Here is a 16815-nt window from a genome sequence, read left to right as displayed (position 1 = left end):
TCCTCTGAAAGCTCTTGAAACATGGGTGCTACCATTCATAGATTTTAGAGGACTTTTTTTTTTTTCCATTCTGCTTTACTGGAGAAAAAAACAAAATCTCTACTAGAAGCATGAAAAGGTAGTTTCCTAATCGAGTGGCATCCAAATCATTTAAAATACCTTTGGAGTAAATTGAGTTTCTTTTTGTCTTCCTTTTTCTTTTTCTTTTGTGTTATTTTAAAATCCACAAATTTTGATAAAACTCACCCATTTGTCTTGGTGCTTATCAATCGTATGTACAATAGCCAGACCCACTCAATTAACTAGAACAAGGCCAACAATCTTGCCTTCTGAGGAATTTAGGTTTCGATTAATTTACTTTGGCTTAAATTATATTTGGAGAGGACGAACTGTGCTTGATAACAAACATCTGTGAGCAAAGTAGAAAATCAATTCCTTTAGAAATACACAAACTATAACTTAGGGAGGGAAAAGTTTATTCTTACAAAAGAAACCCTGGCTTAACTGCTCAATAGAAGGTTAATTAGGCTCCCATCATTATTTTTCTCTGCTTCAAAGATCAGAATGTGTCTCTATCCTTCCTCATTTGTTATCAAAAAGTGCATATATGTCAAAAAGTGCATATATATCAAAAAGTACATTTCTCTTATTACTATTACTATACTTTAAGTTCTGGGGTGCATGTGCAGAGCATGCAGGTATGTTACATAGGTATAAATGTGCCATGCTGGTTTGCTCCATCCATGACTGTGTCATCTACATTAGGTATTGCTCCTAATGCTATCCCTCCCCTATCCCCCCACCCCCTGCTATCACTCCCCTAGCCCCACACCTTCCGACAGGCCCAGGTGTGTGATGTTCGCCTCCCTGTGTCCATGTGTTCTCATTGTTCAAAACCCCCCAAAAAGTGCATCTTTCAAAATAAATGTTCATTGTTTAGGCCAGACACGGCGGTTCATGCCTGGAATCCCAGCATTTTGGGAAGCCGAGGAGGGCGGATCACTTGAGGTCAGGGATTCCAGATTGGCCTGGCCAAAAGGGTGAAACCCTGCCTCTACTAAAAATACAAAAATTAGCCAGGCATGGTGGCACACCCCTGCAATCCCAGCTACGTGGGGGGCTGAAACAGAAAAACCACTTGAACCAGGGAAGCAGAAGTTGCACTGAACTGAGATGGTGCCACTGCACTCCCACCTAGGCAACAGAGTGAGACTCTGTCTCGAAAAAACAAAAAAAAAAGAAAGAAAAAAGAAATAAAATGTTCATTGATTAGGTAGTATCTAATCTTTTTTAAAATTTTTTTTTCTAATTTTTTCTAGATTTCCCTCTTAGAGTGCCTAGATTGTCCTGGCTTGCCTGGGATGTTCCAATTTTAGCACCGAAAGTCCCATGTCCCAGTAACTCCCTCAGTCACAGGCAAACAAGGACACTGGTCACTCAATCTCTCATTTCCCTCTTCTTGCATTGAAGACTTGCTATTAAAATGACATTTAGCTTTACAGCTGAGACCAGTTAATATAAACCGGAAACTAATTGGCAGATCTGTCAGTATTAGTTCTTGAAGTGTGGTTCTCAGACCAGCAGCAGCAGCAATACCTGGGAACTTGTTAGAAATGCAAATATTCAAACCTTGCCCTATACATACTGAATCAGAAACTCTGGCGCTGGGGCCGGGGCTCGGCAGTCTGTGTTTTGTCAGACTCTTTGGGTGATTCTAATGCATACTAAAATTTCACAATCACTAGTTTATAGTAAGAGGATTCTTTTTGATTCATGGAAGTTCCCCAACATCTTGGCCCCATCATAGGTATAGGTTGTGAGAGTCAAAGGAGCATAAAAAAAAAGAATGAAAGAAATATTGTTTGAAAAATTATAAGAGGAAAGTGATTAAGGATGAAAACTTAGTTTATGAGATCAACAACATGCTTTTTTATTGCTATGCCAATTTTCAGTCTAGCATCTACTTGATAGGGATATATAACTCCAACTTTTAAAAGATAAGCAAATGCCTAACAAATCTGATGGCAGCAGCATCCATGTTTACTAACTATCTGGCAGACACTGTTCTAGTTATGTTATGGAGTATATTTATATACTATATGAGGATAGAATATAATCCTCATTGACTTAGAAATTAAGGCACTGACATGTTAAATATTGATATAGATTGCTGAGGTGATTGTTATCAACTAAGGACAATGCTGTGATATTAAATTACGCTAAAAAGACAGGCCGAGGCTTCTTCCCTAGAATGAGTCCCTAATTTATGGATTCCAAATCAAGGAAAGAGGGCAATTTACCTGGTACAGGGAAAAAATAATGATACTAACTCTAATCAGCTTATCTCTGTTTAAATAGAGACCTTGTATTCTGAGGGCGAGCTTAAGTCAAGCCACCTGACCAGTCTTGTAACCACTGTGAAGATGAGCAATGTTTGAGAGCACAGCCAGTGTCTCCTAGGATACCTTTCAGAACCAGCAGCCCAAATCCCGCATTGAGCACGCAGAAGAGTTTGGCACTTACACACACACACACACATACACACTTAAATTCAGAAGTTTTACAGAAAGTTTGTATTTATGTCTTTTACCAATGTAACAATAAAAGCATCTGGTAAAGCTGGACAAGTCCCTAGTACTATCATTGTCAGTTGGCCTGCTTCACTCATTTACATCTGTTTTTTTCTGTTGGCTTCTTTCTTTTTAGGTTGTGGGGGAGACCCACTGTCTAGAGAGAATATATGCTTTGGCTTGGTGAAATCCCAGGTTAATCTAGAAAGTCCATTTTGAGGTTAACAGCATTTCAGAGATGTGGAGGTTGAAGATCTAAAGTAGGTCTCAGCTTCGGCTGGCCCAATATTGGATCCCACTTACCTTCTTCAGGGAACTGGACAATTCCTATCAAGACTCTGCTTCAGGAGCCACTGCTTCTTTCTCCTGCGTGATCTGATTACCCTGTCCCCTTCTTTATCTCATTAGCTCAACCCTCAGCCTAACCCAAGTCAAGGTGTCTGACCTGGTCCTGATTATCACCTCTTTTTTGGGGCTTCTGCAACTGTGTTCTGTCCTGGCAACCTGATTCTCCAGTCTGTTGACCCCAAAATTTGAATGAGTAATAGGAATGGCCTCAATTTTGGATAAAATATCCTACAAAATGAAAGCATTCTAACATTGCCCTCTCAAATCACATAATCTTTGTAGAAAATGGCCAGTCCATATGAAACTAATTGAATTGATCTTTGGCATCAAGTTTGGGAAATCCAGCCAGGTACAGTGGCTTATGCCTGTAATCCCGGCACTTTCAGAGGTCAAGGTGGGTGGGTCATTTGAGGTGCATTCAAAACCCTGCCTCTACTAAAAATACAAAAAAAATTAGCTGAGTGTGGTGGTGTTTGCTTGTAATCCCAGCTATTCAGGAGGCTGAGGCAGGAGAATCACTTGAACCAGGAGATGGAACTTGCAGTGAGCCGGGATCTCACCACTGCACTCCAGCCAGGGTGACAGAGTGAGGCTCCATCTCAAAAAAACAAAACAAAACAAAACAAAAAGGGAAATCCAGAAGTTAAATTTTTAAAATGGGATCTGCCTCTGCTTTAATATTTTTCATTAGAATAATTTGTGGTCTGATTTGCATGTAATGTATGTAGCACATAGTGAGTTCAACAGATACCATTATCTTGGTATATAAATCTATCCTTGATGTAATTGCCTCAAACAGATAATAAATTAGCTTTGAAAATCATCGCAAAGGTTTCAGTTCAATATTTTTGTTTTGAAAATTTAAAAATCTTCTTTCTAAAATTTTTAATGCATAAAAGACATGGGAAATTTAGTTCATATAATATAAAGGTAGAAAGAAATAGTCTAGTCACTCAATCCCTTAGAACATTAGAGTGTGATGCAGGCTACGATGGGGAAGAACTTGCCACTTGATTAAAATTATATGTGATTACTTTTTGCATGGAACTTCAAAGTCGCAGACCATTAGAGATGCAATGAAATCAGTTTGGAGCACAATTCATTTTTCTAATATTTCCTGGTAATACGTTTTCCATCTAATTCTTCTCAAGAAGAGTGAATTCATTGTTCCCTCCACCCCTTAGAGTCCTATTACTCTTGCGTATATAACTTACACTGCATTTAATTTTTACCTTCTGTGATTAACACAGGGTCCTATATATGGAAGCTGTCCTATAAAACAGACCCCTAAAATTTTCGGTGCCAAGAGTACAAATGGAGACTGTATGCCATGTATCTAAATATGTATCAAGTTTCACCTAGCAACTCCACACTCTGTTCCCCAATAATTGTCCTTGTGACATGGAGAATAATAAATCTCCTCACCTGAATCAGCCTTGAGCCTAGTAGTGAAGCAGATTTGCAAGAACAAAGTGGAAGCTGAGCCCAAAGCCAGAACTTCTGGCTGGTGACTGGACCCACCCAAATCAGGTACCCTGCAAAGTGGAGGGGAGCACTCGATTTCTCCCCAGCTTCATTTGGTGGCCTTGGGATTTCTAGGCAGCTTAAGGCACTTTCTACAGCTATACCACTCTAGCAGATGGAAGTGTGGAATTTAGGGCAGGGGGTCTTTTTCTGCATAGACATACATTTTAGTGATCTGGGGGTGGCCAAATGTGTACAAAAACAGCTACTCTTTTTCTGGTTTCCAGATAGAAGCTGTGATATCTTATAACCTCTTAACACATGCATACTTATACACAGATATACACATATAGCCATACATGCACATGCATACACAGACACACACACACTCATAAGTGCACACATTCTCTCTCTCTCTCTCTCTCTCATGAACTCTCAGCCTCTGTACTCTGGCCTTTGGGACACCCAATTCAATTCTCACTTCCTTTTCCCATAATTCCCATCTGCTCAATTGGTTACAGAACCCTGTAGAAACTTTTTTTTTTATTTTACAAGAAAAAAAAATACACAAATAAAGGGACTTTTAAGCACAGCCCAGTGCAGAGGCCATTCCAGCCAGGGTCTAAGAGTATGGTACTGTGATCAATAAATATTAGTTAAATGAAATAAAATTGGTAGAAAAGAAACCACCAGGAATAATTTCTAAAGGCTGTTTTTTTTTTTTTTTTTTTTTTTTTTTGGGTCAGAAGCACCTTTTTATACTTCAGAATGTCAGCATATTTATGAGGAAGCAGCTGTTTTCCTCATTTGCTAGCAAGTCTGAGTGAGACTTAAATTCACATAGGAAAGAACAAAATACATCCGATGGATTTCTGAGCCTTCAATCTACAGGAAAACATGATGAGCATCTCTGGGTTATTACACTAATCCCTGTTACCTGAGAGGAAACTCTAGTAACTCACCTATGGTTTTCCACTTGAGTTATGAAGTCTGTAACCAGAGGAGTCAATTTCTTGCCCAGACCATGTAACTTGGCTGCTCCATGTTACTATCCAAAATTCAAGTGTTGGTATTTTTTGGAATCCTTCCTTATGCTTTACAGATTTTTTAAAAAAGTATTTACAGCATTTTTAGACAAGATGAAGGTCACATATGGGCCACTTTGAATATTGACATTTCCTTTTACTCTCAACTGAAGCCCCATTCCACAACGTATTAGCAATCTGTTTTGCTGCCAAAGCCAAATAGTGACAGTTGCAATAATGAATATTTGCTACAGGGCTCTGGCAGAAAAATTGTGCAGAAATGCAAGCCCAAACCATCTCAAATCTTTCTCTTCTCACTGAATTTCACCCATTATTTTTAACTCCTTCTCACATATATTGTTCCAGAGCCTTTGGTTGAGTACTGCAAAGAAATTTGAATCAGGCTTTGGGAAACACTAAGAAAAGTGAATCATTTTCCTAGTTTCTCATCTACTGTGGGGAAAAGAAGGTGCAATGAAAGCCTATGGTTTATTCTTAACCGTACTGCACATGAGGTTAGTGGAGAGGTACAGGTTTTCCTTTTCTGTGCTCCTTCTAAATGGTTTTGAGCAACTTAATACGTTAGCATAATGGATGTTTGGATAGACATCACTGACTCTAGCCTGGGCCATGCTTAGTTTCTTTCATGGTCAAATCTTTAAGATGTTCTCTTTCATCATGGATAATAAAGCAAGAATAATTCAAGTTATCTTATGAAAACTTAAATTTTAAGGAATAAATAAATGAAGAGCACATGCAACGGAGCCAGGCTGTGTTCAAATCACTGTGTCACCTGCTGGCAGCCCCGGCATTGGACAAGTTCCTGAATTTCTCCATACCTCAATTTTTTTGCTATGATGATAATAAAAATGTTGTGAACCTCTTGTTTTTTATGAGGATTAAATGAGTTAATACTTGTAAACACTTTAAACATGCTTCCATCATGATTAGCTATTATTGTTCATTTATTCACTGTTTTCTTTTAATATTTAGTGAGTGGCCATTTCATCCCAAGTATAAGTGCAAGAATACGGCAATGAACAAAGCAGATTAAGAATTATTAAATTTATAATAATAGTTATTATTTCAAGTCCTCATGAGATGTCTTATAAACTATTTTTGCCACTAAGTACATGATCTATGTTTATTTGCCTTCTTATCCCCAATGGCTTGGGATAGAACTTAGCAAAAAGTAGTTGCTTAATAAATGTTTATGAAATCAAGTTTGAGTGCATGAGTAACTGCAGGTAAAGCAATAAGCACTGGATTTGGCACTGGGAGATGCAACGTCAAGTCTTAGTTACTATCTTAGAGCACTATGCGACCTTGAGAAATTTACTGAAACTTCTCTGTCTAAAAATTAAGAAAACTATGCTATAAAACCATGAAGGTCCCTTCTGACTATGATTCTACAAAGTCACTTGAATGATGCACCATTTGTTGACTGGTTGTAATTCTACTTTTCTTAAAGTAATAAACTTTAATTCTAGAATAGTTAAGATTTGCAGAGAAGGTAGAAGAATATGTCAGAAAGTTCCCACATACCCTGCATCCATCTTCTCTTATTGTTAACATCTCACATTAAAGTGGTACCTTCGTCACAACTAATGAATCAATATTCATACATTATTATTAACTAAAGTCCGTTCCTTATTTGATTTTCCAAGTTTTTTCTTCATGTTCTTTTGCCCTAGAATCTCATCCTGGATCCCACATGACACTGAGTTCTCATATTTGCTCCTCTAGACTGTGATAGCTCCACACAGTTTCCTTGTTTTGATAGCCGTGCTAGTTTTGAGGAGTACTGGTCAGAAATTTGATAAATGTCTTTAAATTTAGGTTTGTTTTCTGTTTTTCTCATGGTTATATAGGGATTATGGAAAGGAAGACCACAGAAGTAAATTTCATCACATCATGTCAAGGGTATATCCTGTTAACATTATCATTCATTTAAAATTCTATTTTAATGTGTGGATAATAATTATTTATAACTGGTAATTTAACATACCATATTAAAGAAAACGTCTTTGCTATATGCAATTTTGTATGCATTGTATAGAACAGTTGACTTGCCTTGAATAAGCCACAATCCTAAAATATATTTACCTTACTTTCTTGGTTTGAAAAACACTCCTTTATTACTTAAAACAAAGGTAAGTGGAAAATCCATGACTCCTTATAAATTAATAGTATTTCTATCTTTATGGAGTCAAAATCTACATATTAAATTTAAGATAAAAATATAACTTTGTATATCTTTCACACTAATAGATGCTTAGAAAATAACAGATATATGCTTAGCTATGTGGTTAAAAGTATTCCACAAAGTAGACACATCAGAAGTTGAGTTTTGATATTAATTCCCCTAAGCCTGTCTCATACAAGGAACTTGACTTAACAAATGTTAATACTTCACTAAGCCCTAGGCATAGCGAATCTGATGTCTCTAATCTTCTGTTGTCTTTGGTATAAATGAACATTATCCTCTGGGGTCAGAGAAACACTAATGTAGATGTCACAGGAATAAGAAGATTCATGATTTTGTTTATTCTATATTTTTGTTAACAAATTGCACTATAAATAGGGAAGTTAGTTTAGGATTATTACGATCTATACTATGTGACATTTTCAGATTAAGACCAAATAAACAAGTCAATCCAGAGGAAAGGTTATTAGAGCAGGGTATTACTAGGGAGATCTTTACCATAGCAGATTTCTATGATGTAAATACCCATAGTATCCCACTGGCTTTAGTGTGTGGCCACACTAAGTTTAAATATAATATCTGTATTTACAATTGTCACTCCTAGTAGAGCTAATCCTGAGGACAATTTAGTGGTTTTAGCCCACTGCTGCTTGTGACCTTACTATGGAGAATCACAGTCATGGCCAAGAGTATCATGGCCTTTTTTTTTTTTTTTTTTTTTTTTTTTTTTTTTTTTTTTTGCCTCAAAATCTGATTTACTTGTTCCATAAAATGCTTTTCTCTGGCTCACAATATACTACTTTTGTGACCTTGGGAAATTTTCTTAACATCTGGAATTTTCTCATTTTCACAGCTCTATACTGTGGAATTACTTTATAAATACATACGATTTATACAGCATAAAAAATGGAACAATTTTCTAAGTATTTACAATTATTTTAAGTGTATAAAACACTTAGCAAATTAGCTATTGGTTGTTTATTCACAGATGCCTATACACATGGTTTCAAACAATCATTTCTGGTATAGCAGGGGTAATAAACAGCTATGGCACCATATTAAAATTGTCATTTTTATTCCATCTCTAGGTTCTCTGATAAATTTTTTGGCTGTTACTTCATATTTTAATAATGAAACTTTAGCAGGCAAATAAAAACTGATCAGGGAGTGGACCTTTCAGTATGCAAGGGAATAAATGTAATCTAGTGACAAAACTTGATGTTAGGGTAATTTTATTTCTCTTTCTCTAGCCATGAGACACCAATTTGCAGCATGATTTTGAAAACTCGGTTGGTAAATGTTCTTTATAACACTGAAAGAGACTTACTTGATGATCTTACCAGCTAAATAAGTGATTGAAAGTGTGTGAAGCGTTATGCAAAGGAAATAAGATCCAGATGAATTCTTTCATACAATAGCTTTTAAATAAGGATTCATTTCTCTTTTTGTTGACTAGTGTTTCTGATGCCATATTTAGAAAGCAATAAAAAGCCTCACCCATATTCCCACCCCTATGCCTCGATGAAAGGAGATATCTCAGTTAAAAGTCATTCTGTAGCTGCAGTCGACTCTCGATAGTAAGGAACTAATGAGAAGTGTTTATGCGGACAACACTTCATTGCAGACAGACCACTGGTCCTTATATCCATGCCAAGTCTCTTTATCATGAACTTTTCAATGTATTAGATAGTGACCATAGCAGTATATGGAATGAAAGGCAGTTTCAATAACAGATGTAGCTAGAGAGGCAGCCTTGGAATATTTTGGAGAGGAAGTTAAGGACCAGCTGGGAGGCAAAAAAGTAGTATATGTGTAGATAGGATATGAGTGTAGAACTTACTTGCAATTTGCTATTGAGTATGGCAAATATTGCTAACATAAGTGATTGGCGTATTTGGAAGGGGAGCTGTGCATACCCAAATCAAGTTAAGACAGGGTAGTTTTAATTTGGAGATTGATCTCTCCAGATTTAGCATCAGACTTTAGAGCCAGGAGGGTTCTAGGATTACAGTGCTTAAACATTTTCATAATCGACTAACTCTTAAAACAATGTGACAACAGCACGATGTTGCCATTCTGTGAATTCCTTGTGAATAGTGGCCATCAATATCTGAATATTTTTGCCACAAACTCTCTGCATACAGGCTGGTACAGGGCATATATTTAATAGACATGCTAGCCCACAATTCTTCTTCTTTTAATATTGATGACTTTTGTACCTTGTGTTGAATTGTACCTTTTTGTAAATAGAGCAATGATTTTCTGAACTGTTGATCTGGGAAATTATGGCATCAGTGTTCTAATTTTTTTTTTTTTTTTTTTTTTTGCATAAGCACTTGCAAAAGGATCTATCTGTACCTGTTTTTTAATTAAACAAAGAATGCCAGAAGGAAGTAAAATAGACAGGTAGTCAAGAAAAAGTATCTTAAAAGCATTTATCTTCTATTTTAATTTTTTTAAGTCTAGAAAAATCCATGTAGAAATATATATTGAGGAAGTACAATATATTATAAATACTGTTGTACTAAGGATATATGTTAACAAGAGAAAATTTGTGGATGTTTACTTATCCCATGAAATATTTTTAACTTGCGTTTATATAGATGTTCAAGAATCATGTGAAAGTGTTATTTTAATACATGAAATTAAATATGGTCATCAATGCAAATTTTCTTATGAGATGATTGATGCAGCCTTGACATACAGCAATTGCTAACTGCTCTTTTTATAAGCAGAATGCAATATTCTCATTCCTGAATAAGGAAAGATAATACCACTGTTCCCCCCCCCCCCCCACCTTTTTTTCTGTGTTATTTTGAATACAGACGGTACTGGAGGGACACCAGCAATATCAACGACGACAACTGTGGAAATTCGCAAAAGCAGTATCATGACAACTGAGATCACCTCTAAAGTGGAAAAAAGCCCCACGACAGCCACTGGCAATAGCTCATGTCCTTCTACTGAGACCGAGGAAGAAAAGGCAAAACGGCTTCTTTATTGTTCGCTATGCAAGGTTGCTGTCAACTCCGCCTCACAGCTGGAGGCACACAACAGTGGTGAGATGCAACGATTTCTTTTTTGTTTCTACAGCTCTGCAATTATCTTCCTCTGAATAGATTAGATCTTTTGCAGCAGGGGACAAAGAGGTGGAGGGAAACTGGCAATTATTACATGGAAATCATTAACCATTAAAAAATACAAATGACAAGCAAAGTGTCATTTATATAGGGGTGAGGGGTAGTTTCCAAGGCTTGCAGGCCATGGGGTGTGTGTGTGTGTGTGTGTGTGTGTGTGTGTGTGTGTGTGTGTATGTCTCTGTGTGTGTGTTTTATTAAACATTAGGACATAAAATGAAATATAATCCTAAAATATGTTTCGTATTTATATGATTTCTAGTTTGTTTAATTTCCATGTATTTGCATCTAAATAACATTTTCTAAAACTGTACCCATAATATTGTTGCAAAATGTGTAGTTGCATCATTCTAGGCACCTTTGGTTAAGACCTATCTCTTTTGATTTTTTATGTAAATATAATGTTGTTTGAGCTAAATCTATGGGACCTGGGCAATTAAACTTAAGAAACTGTTTATTATGTGCAGCCATTCAGATGTGATTTCTGAATATACTCTTTTTATTTCATCTTTCCAACAACTTTGCAATAGCTTAAAAATGTTATTCAATTGTTTGAGGTTCAGAGAAGTGACAGAACCATGATTTGAACCCACATCTGTCTGACTTCAACACTAATTCTAATAGCAGGGAAGAAAATACTGGAATACTAACAAGCCAGGAGAAAATGCTCAAGCCTGTAATCCCAGCACTTTGGGAGGCCGAGGCGGGTGGATCACGAGGTCGAGAGATCGAGACCATCCTGGTCAACATGGTGAAACCCCGTCTCTAATAAAAATACAAAAAATTAGCTGGGCATGGTGGCACGTGCCTGTAATCCCAGCTACTCAGGAGGCTGAGGCAGGAGAATTGCCTGAACCCAGGAGGCGGAGGTTGCGGTGAGCCGAGATCGCGCCATTGCACTCCAGCCTGGGTAACAAGAGTGAAACTCCGTCTAAAAAAAAAAAAAAAAAGAAAAGAAAATGCTCTCCTAATATACGCATATATTTTGGTTCCATCTTGCTGCTCTATATGTGTGTATATATATGCCCCCCTCCGACAGACACACACAGACAGACACACACACACACACACACACACACACACACACACACACACTCTCACACTCTCAAACCACTATCAGCTTTTCTCTAAACACTGGATTCACTGCCAAGATCAACTTTTCTCTAAAAGACAGGGTTCATTGCCAGGACTCTATCAGGAACTATAATAGAAAAAGAACCATTTGTGACTCAGCCTGAGTTAATATTTCAGCTGTATGCTGAGTCATTGACCAGTCATCGTGCTGCACTAGTAATATTCAAGTATTGACTTCAAGACTCTAAGGGGTAATAGCAGATATAAAACAATTCCTTCAGCACATATCTTCCTCCTACGTATAACATGAGTTGTAGCGAGAGAGAGTTCATGAGTTCAGGCACTAAGAAACACAGAAAAGTACCTGGACTTAAGAATCTATATCTTGCAGATTTTCCATGTGTTTATTCATGCAAATACATCTTTTCTTGGATGCAAGATATTTGGGAGAGGACAAACACTATTGACAGTCCATTTATTTCTCAGGAATTCTTGCCCATTCCACTTAGTGACTGAGAAACACATTCATTTTGAGGAGGCATCAATTTTGACAGATAAACACAGTCTATCCTTTCAGACTAGAGTTTATTTATGGAGAATTTCAGTGGGGTGTGGTGGTTTACATCTGTAATCTCAACACTTTGGGAGCCAGAGTAGAACAATCACTTGAGGCCACGAGTTTGAGACCAGCCTGCTCAACAAAGGGAGACCTCCCATCTCTACACAAAATTACAAAAAAATAGTTAGCTGGGCATGGTGGCATGTGCCTGTAGTTACAGCTACTCCTCAGGCCGAGGTGAGAAGATTTCTTGAGCCTAAGAGAATGAGGCTATAATGAGCCAAGATCATGCCACTGCATTCCAGCCTGGCTGACAGTGAGACCCTGTCTCAAAAAAAAAAAAAAAAAAAAAAAAAAAGAAAGAAAGAAAAAATTGGGGAGTTGTCCTTTTTGAATTCTTATTAGAAACATCTGATTAGGAAGCAAAGAAGAAATTACTTGTCAAATTAGGTCAACATTTTTCCTATTCTATTCCCAGGTCCTTATCTCTACTTCGTGTGTCAAAATTACCCCAGAGCTTTAAAAATATATGTGCCCATGGTGGCGCGTGCCTGTAATCCCAGATACTCAGGAGGCTGAGGCGGGAGAATTGCCCGAACCCAGGAGGCGGAGGTTGCGGTGAGCCGAGATCGCGCCATTGCACTCCAGCCTGGGTAACAAGAGCGAAACTCCGTCTCAAAAAAAAAATATATATATATATATATATATGTGCCCAGGCACTATGCCCAGGGATTCCAATTATTATATCCAAGTCATGGGAAGCTGTAGTTTGTTTGATGAGGGGAAACTTCAGTATTTTGCAGGCAGAGCTGAGAACTACTCTAACAATCTTATCCACGAGTTTAAGGAGGTGAAATGTGGCTGTCACCCTTTACTTGAATACCCCTATAAGAGTGTTCTTTCCAAACCTTAAGCCTTGTCAGCCAGACTACAGCCACTTGCCTTCTTTCTAACCCACTCCTTGAGTTTCCATTTCCCTATATTTCCTTCCTGCATCAGAGATCTTTTTCATTTGAAAAGAACCCACTCCAAAATCCCAGCCTAATGCTTACTTTAGAGTTCTCCTTAGACTTGCACTAGCAAGCTGTGTCAGGATTAAGGGTAGCAATGGAAGAAAAGATACATAAATAGATGCTGTTTGACCTCCCTTGTCTACCATCTTTGACCTCCAGATTCAGCTCTATTATTTGTAACTGGAACAGTGTTAGGAGGCTCACCATGTCTAGGATTTCCTGCAGATGTGAATAAATGTGAATGCGATTTTACCCGCACTGAACAACTGGCACATGCATACCGGCTCCCTCTGTAGCTTCTCCCTAGGGTGTGGCATGGGGAAATCCCGGGGACAAAATAAAGAAGAGAAAATCTAGAGGTATCTGCCACAGTTGTAGGATTTGCCCTATGATCATGGCGGTACGTTTCAGTTTGGACTCCCTCAAAAGCAGAGCTGGAGACAAGGCTTTGAGCGCAAATCACTTCTTAGGGAGGTGAAGGAAGTTAAGGGAGTGGGTAAAAGAAAGACGGAAGGGAAGATAGCTCAAACAGAATGCATCATGTAGCCAGTTACCAAGTTGGACAATTGGGGCCGACCAAATGAAACTGTTAAACTTTCTGGCCTGCACTCCGTTTCATTGTGTTAAACAAAAACTTCTACTGGTCACATAAAATGATACAATTAAATAAATTCCAATTCTATTTCTTCATATTTATAATCACTGTGCTGTCATTGTTAATTTATAATCTAATGTTTACACTTTTTAAAAAAGATTACAGTAATACCACAGGGCTTGAATGCATCAACTGTGCCCTTAGTGAGCTCAAAGCATTTGGAACTTTTATGAACTTACTAATGATACGAAAACTTGTTACTGAATTTGTGTGTGTCCAGAGCTCATGTGGTGTCTATTATAAAATAAGTAATGAAAAGCTACTAACTTAATATACACTAAATCTTAATGGTAACCACATCAATTGTTTAAAATGTAGACTAACAAAATATTTTTTAGGGAGTAGTCCTTTATCACTGATGTTATTCAGAGTTACCAGATCATAGTGCTGGTAGAAAGCAGATTGCCTAGGCCATTTAGTCCATTTAATTGTTGTTTTCTAAATTGTCTTCAAATATACCCCCTCCCATTGTCTGCATTTGGAGAAGACCCCAATCAATGCCCCACCTTTATAACCCCACTATCTCCTACACTTATCCCTGCCCCTCTCCTAGGACTTCAAAACATTTCTCTGCTTTCTTTCAGAGCCAGGTACTAGAAAGCTAGTATTAAGATTGGATTGTATTTTCAGGGAACCAGGTGTGAAGACCAATTCTGATGTGAAGCAGGCAGGTTTCGGGGTGGGGAGATGTTTCCCTTCCATCCAAATAATAGTTATAAGCGTTTTTCTTGTTTTTCCCCTTTAGAAACACATTATATACATAAAATAGGATCTATAGCATTAAGCGTAAAACTGTGCATCTATGAAGGGACAGTTAATGATCTTCCAAACCATGTTTTTCAATCTTAGAAAGTCCATTCTTAATTCTAAACAAATACCACAGGCAAATTTTGGGAATGAAACTTCCATTAAACACTATCAGTGGTATGGGATAGCAGAACAGACTAGAAGCGATAAGACTTAAGTTTTACCCCCAGATATGCAGAGAACAGTTCTATCTGGACCTGGGCAAGTCAGTAGTCCTCTCTGGGCTTTTATATCTGTATCTGTCTCTCTATCTCTCTTTCTCTTTCTCTGTTACTAATGGAGTTAAGAAGCCATATTGGCATAGTTCAGGATCAAATATTATGTCATGATTATTAGTATGACCTCAGCTGCTGCTGGCATTATTTGAGGGTCAATTGTGTTATTTCATTTGCTTTCCCTTTGGATTTTTCACTAGTATGAAACCATTTGAAGTTTCTATTAATTGATATGTATAAAAATAAAAAACAATAGGGGGTATATAAAGATACTCTTCTTTTACAATTCTTATGTATTCCATAAGATTGGAATACAGGCTTTGAATGGAGGCATTCCTGCCTTGATTTTTTTTTTTTTTTTAATTTGGAAAAGGAAGTACCTCTTTTGAGCTACCTTTTGACTGGTGTTTACAGCACAGTCCAAGAATTATTTTAAACATCTTAAAAGGACATAGTCTTAAAGACATTTGGAAGCTCTTCCTTCAACTTGTATGCTATAGATACAAATACTACAAAAAATGTATTTTGTCTTTTTCTTTTAAAAAATTTCCCCCAAATATCCTAGTAGGTAATGCTTTGTCTAATTTGTATTGTTTTCTCTGTATAATTTGAGGGGGAAAATACCTTTGAGATCCTTTATAGTTAAAGCTCATTACTAATTTGGGCAGATTTTTCTGGTAATGACTTGAAGCAATAACATTGAATAATTTTTGCTAAACACATCCTAGTTTTTGTTTTATATCTCTAGACAGAGCTTATTCTATCCCTTCACCAAGTTTCACTATGCAGAAAAGATAGTTATCCAATGACAGAGTTTACTACATTTTAAAATGCTTAGAGGGTTTTAAAATTTTGCCTTAACAAAAGCAACAATGTAAAAAAGAATAGGAAGATTGATTAAAATTTATTGAGCAGATCGAAGTGTCAAGAATAATCCTTAAAACAATAAATGCATTTAATGTAACACTTCAATAGAGCAGATAATTTCCTTTTTAAAAAATAAATGAGGATATTGAAGCAAAAGAAACCTAACCTCACCCAGCTAATGGAGGCAAAATCTGACCCACACAATTCTAGAGGCTGAGCTCATAACTTTCTTTTCACAATTGTATTTGTTTAATCAATCTGTGTTGATATCTAATAACTCAGTTAATTTTCCTTGATTATCTACTATGTGTTAGACACCAAAAATACAACATGAGCAAGACCAAGAAGTCCATGGCTAAAAGTGACTCTGTGTTCAGCAATGAAATACATACTTGTTTCATGTGAAAAGCTCACTGAAGCCACTCAGCTGTGGTCAGTGTTCATGATCTTATTGCTATTAAGGCCCAAAGATTGTTTGCCACTTCTATTCAGCATCTTCTAGGGTAATGATAGGCTTCACTTTCATTGCAAATAAAGATAGAGACTTTTTTTATTAGTCTTCTGTTGTAACTTCTTTAAACTTTCTACAAGTGATTAAGAAACATTAGCCTCAAACCTCTTTGTGCTCCACATGGCCATACAGAGCATATTTGAACATTAGAGCTATACTATCTAAAATGGCAGCCACTAGCCTCAGGTGGCTATTTAAATGGAAATTAATTGCCAGTCCTATTTCTCTGTTGCACTGTCCTCATCTCAAGTGGTTAAAAACTACACATGGCTAATGGCTACCATATCAGCCATACATTTGTATAGATATAGAATATTTTTATCATCAAAGAAGATTCTAGATACTAGAGCTATAATTCATAAAT

The 16815-nt window shown here is 37.0% G+C and overlaps 1 protein-coding gene across 3 annotated transcripts in view; it reads left to right on the top strand.

Annotated features, from left to right (window-relative positions):
* ZNF385D (zinc finger protein 385D) overlaps positions 1-16815 on the top strand; it is a 912123-nt gene that overhangs the window by 877074 nt on the left and 18234 nt on the right. For all 3 annotated transcript variants that reach the window (XM_010335636.3, XM_003924917.2, XM_074405719.1), the window contains one exon: positions 10439-10672. In XM_010335636.3, coding sequence (XP_010333938.2) covers positions 10439-10672 — 234 coding nt within the window. The remainder of the gene's footprint in view (positions 1-10438; positions 10673-16815) is intronic.

Source organism: Saimiri boliviensis, chromosome 9 (genome assembly GCF_048565385.1).
Source record: "Saimiri boliviensis isolate mSaiBol1 chromosome 9, mSaiBol1.pri, whole genome shotgun sequence".
Taxonomy (NCBI): Eukaryota; Metazoa; Chordata; class Mammalia; order Primates; family Cebidae; genus Saimiri; species Saimiri boliviensis.
Note: the sequence above shows the minus strand (reverse complement) of the source record. Positions and strands in the feature narration are given on the sequence as shown.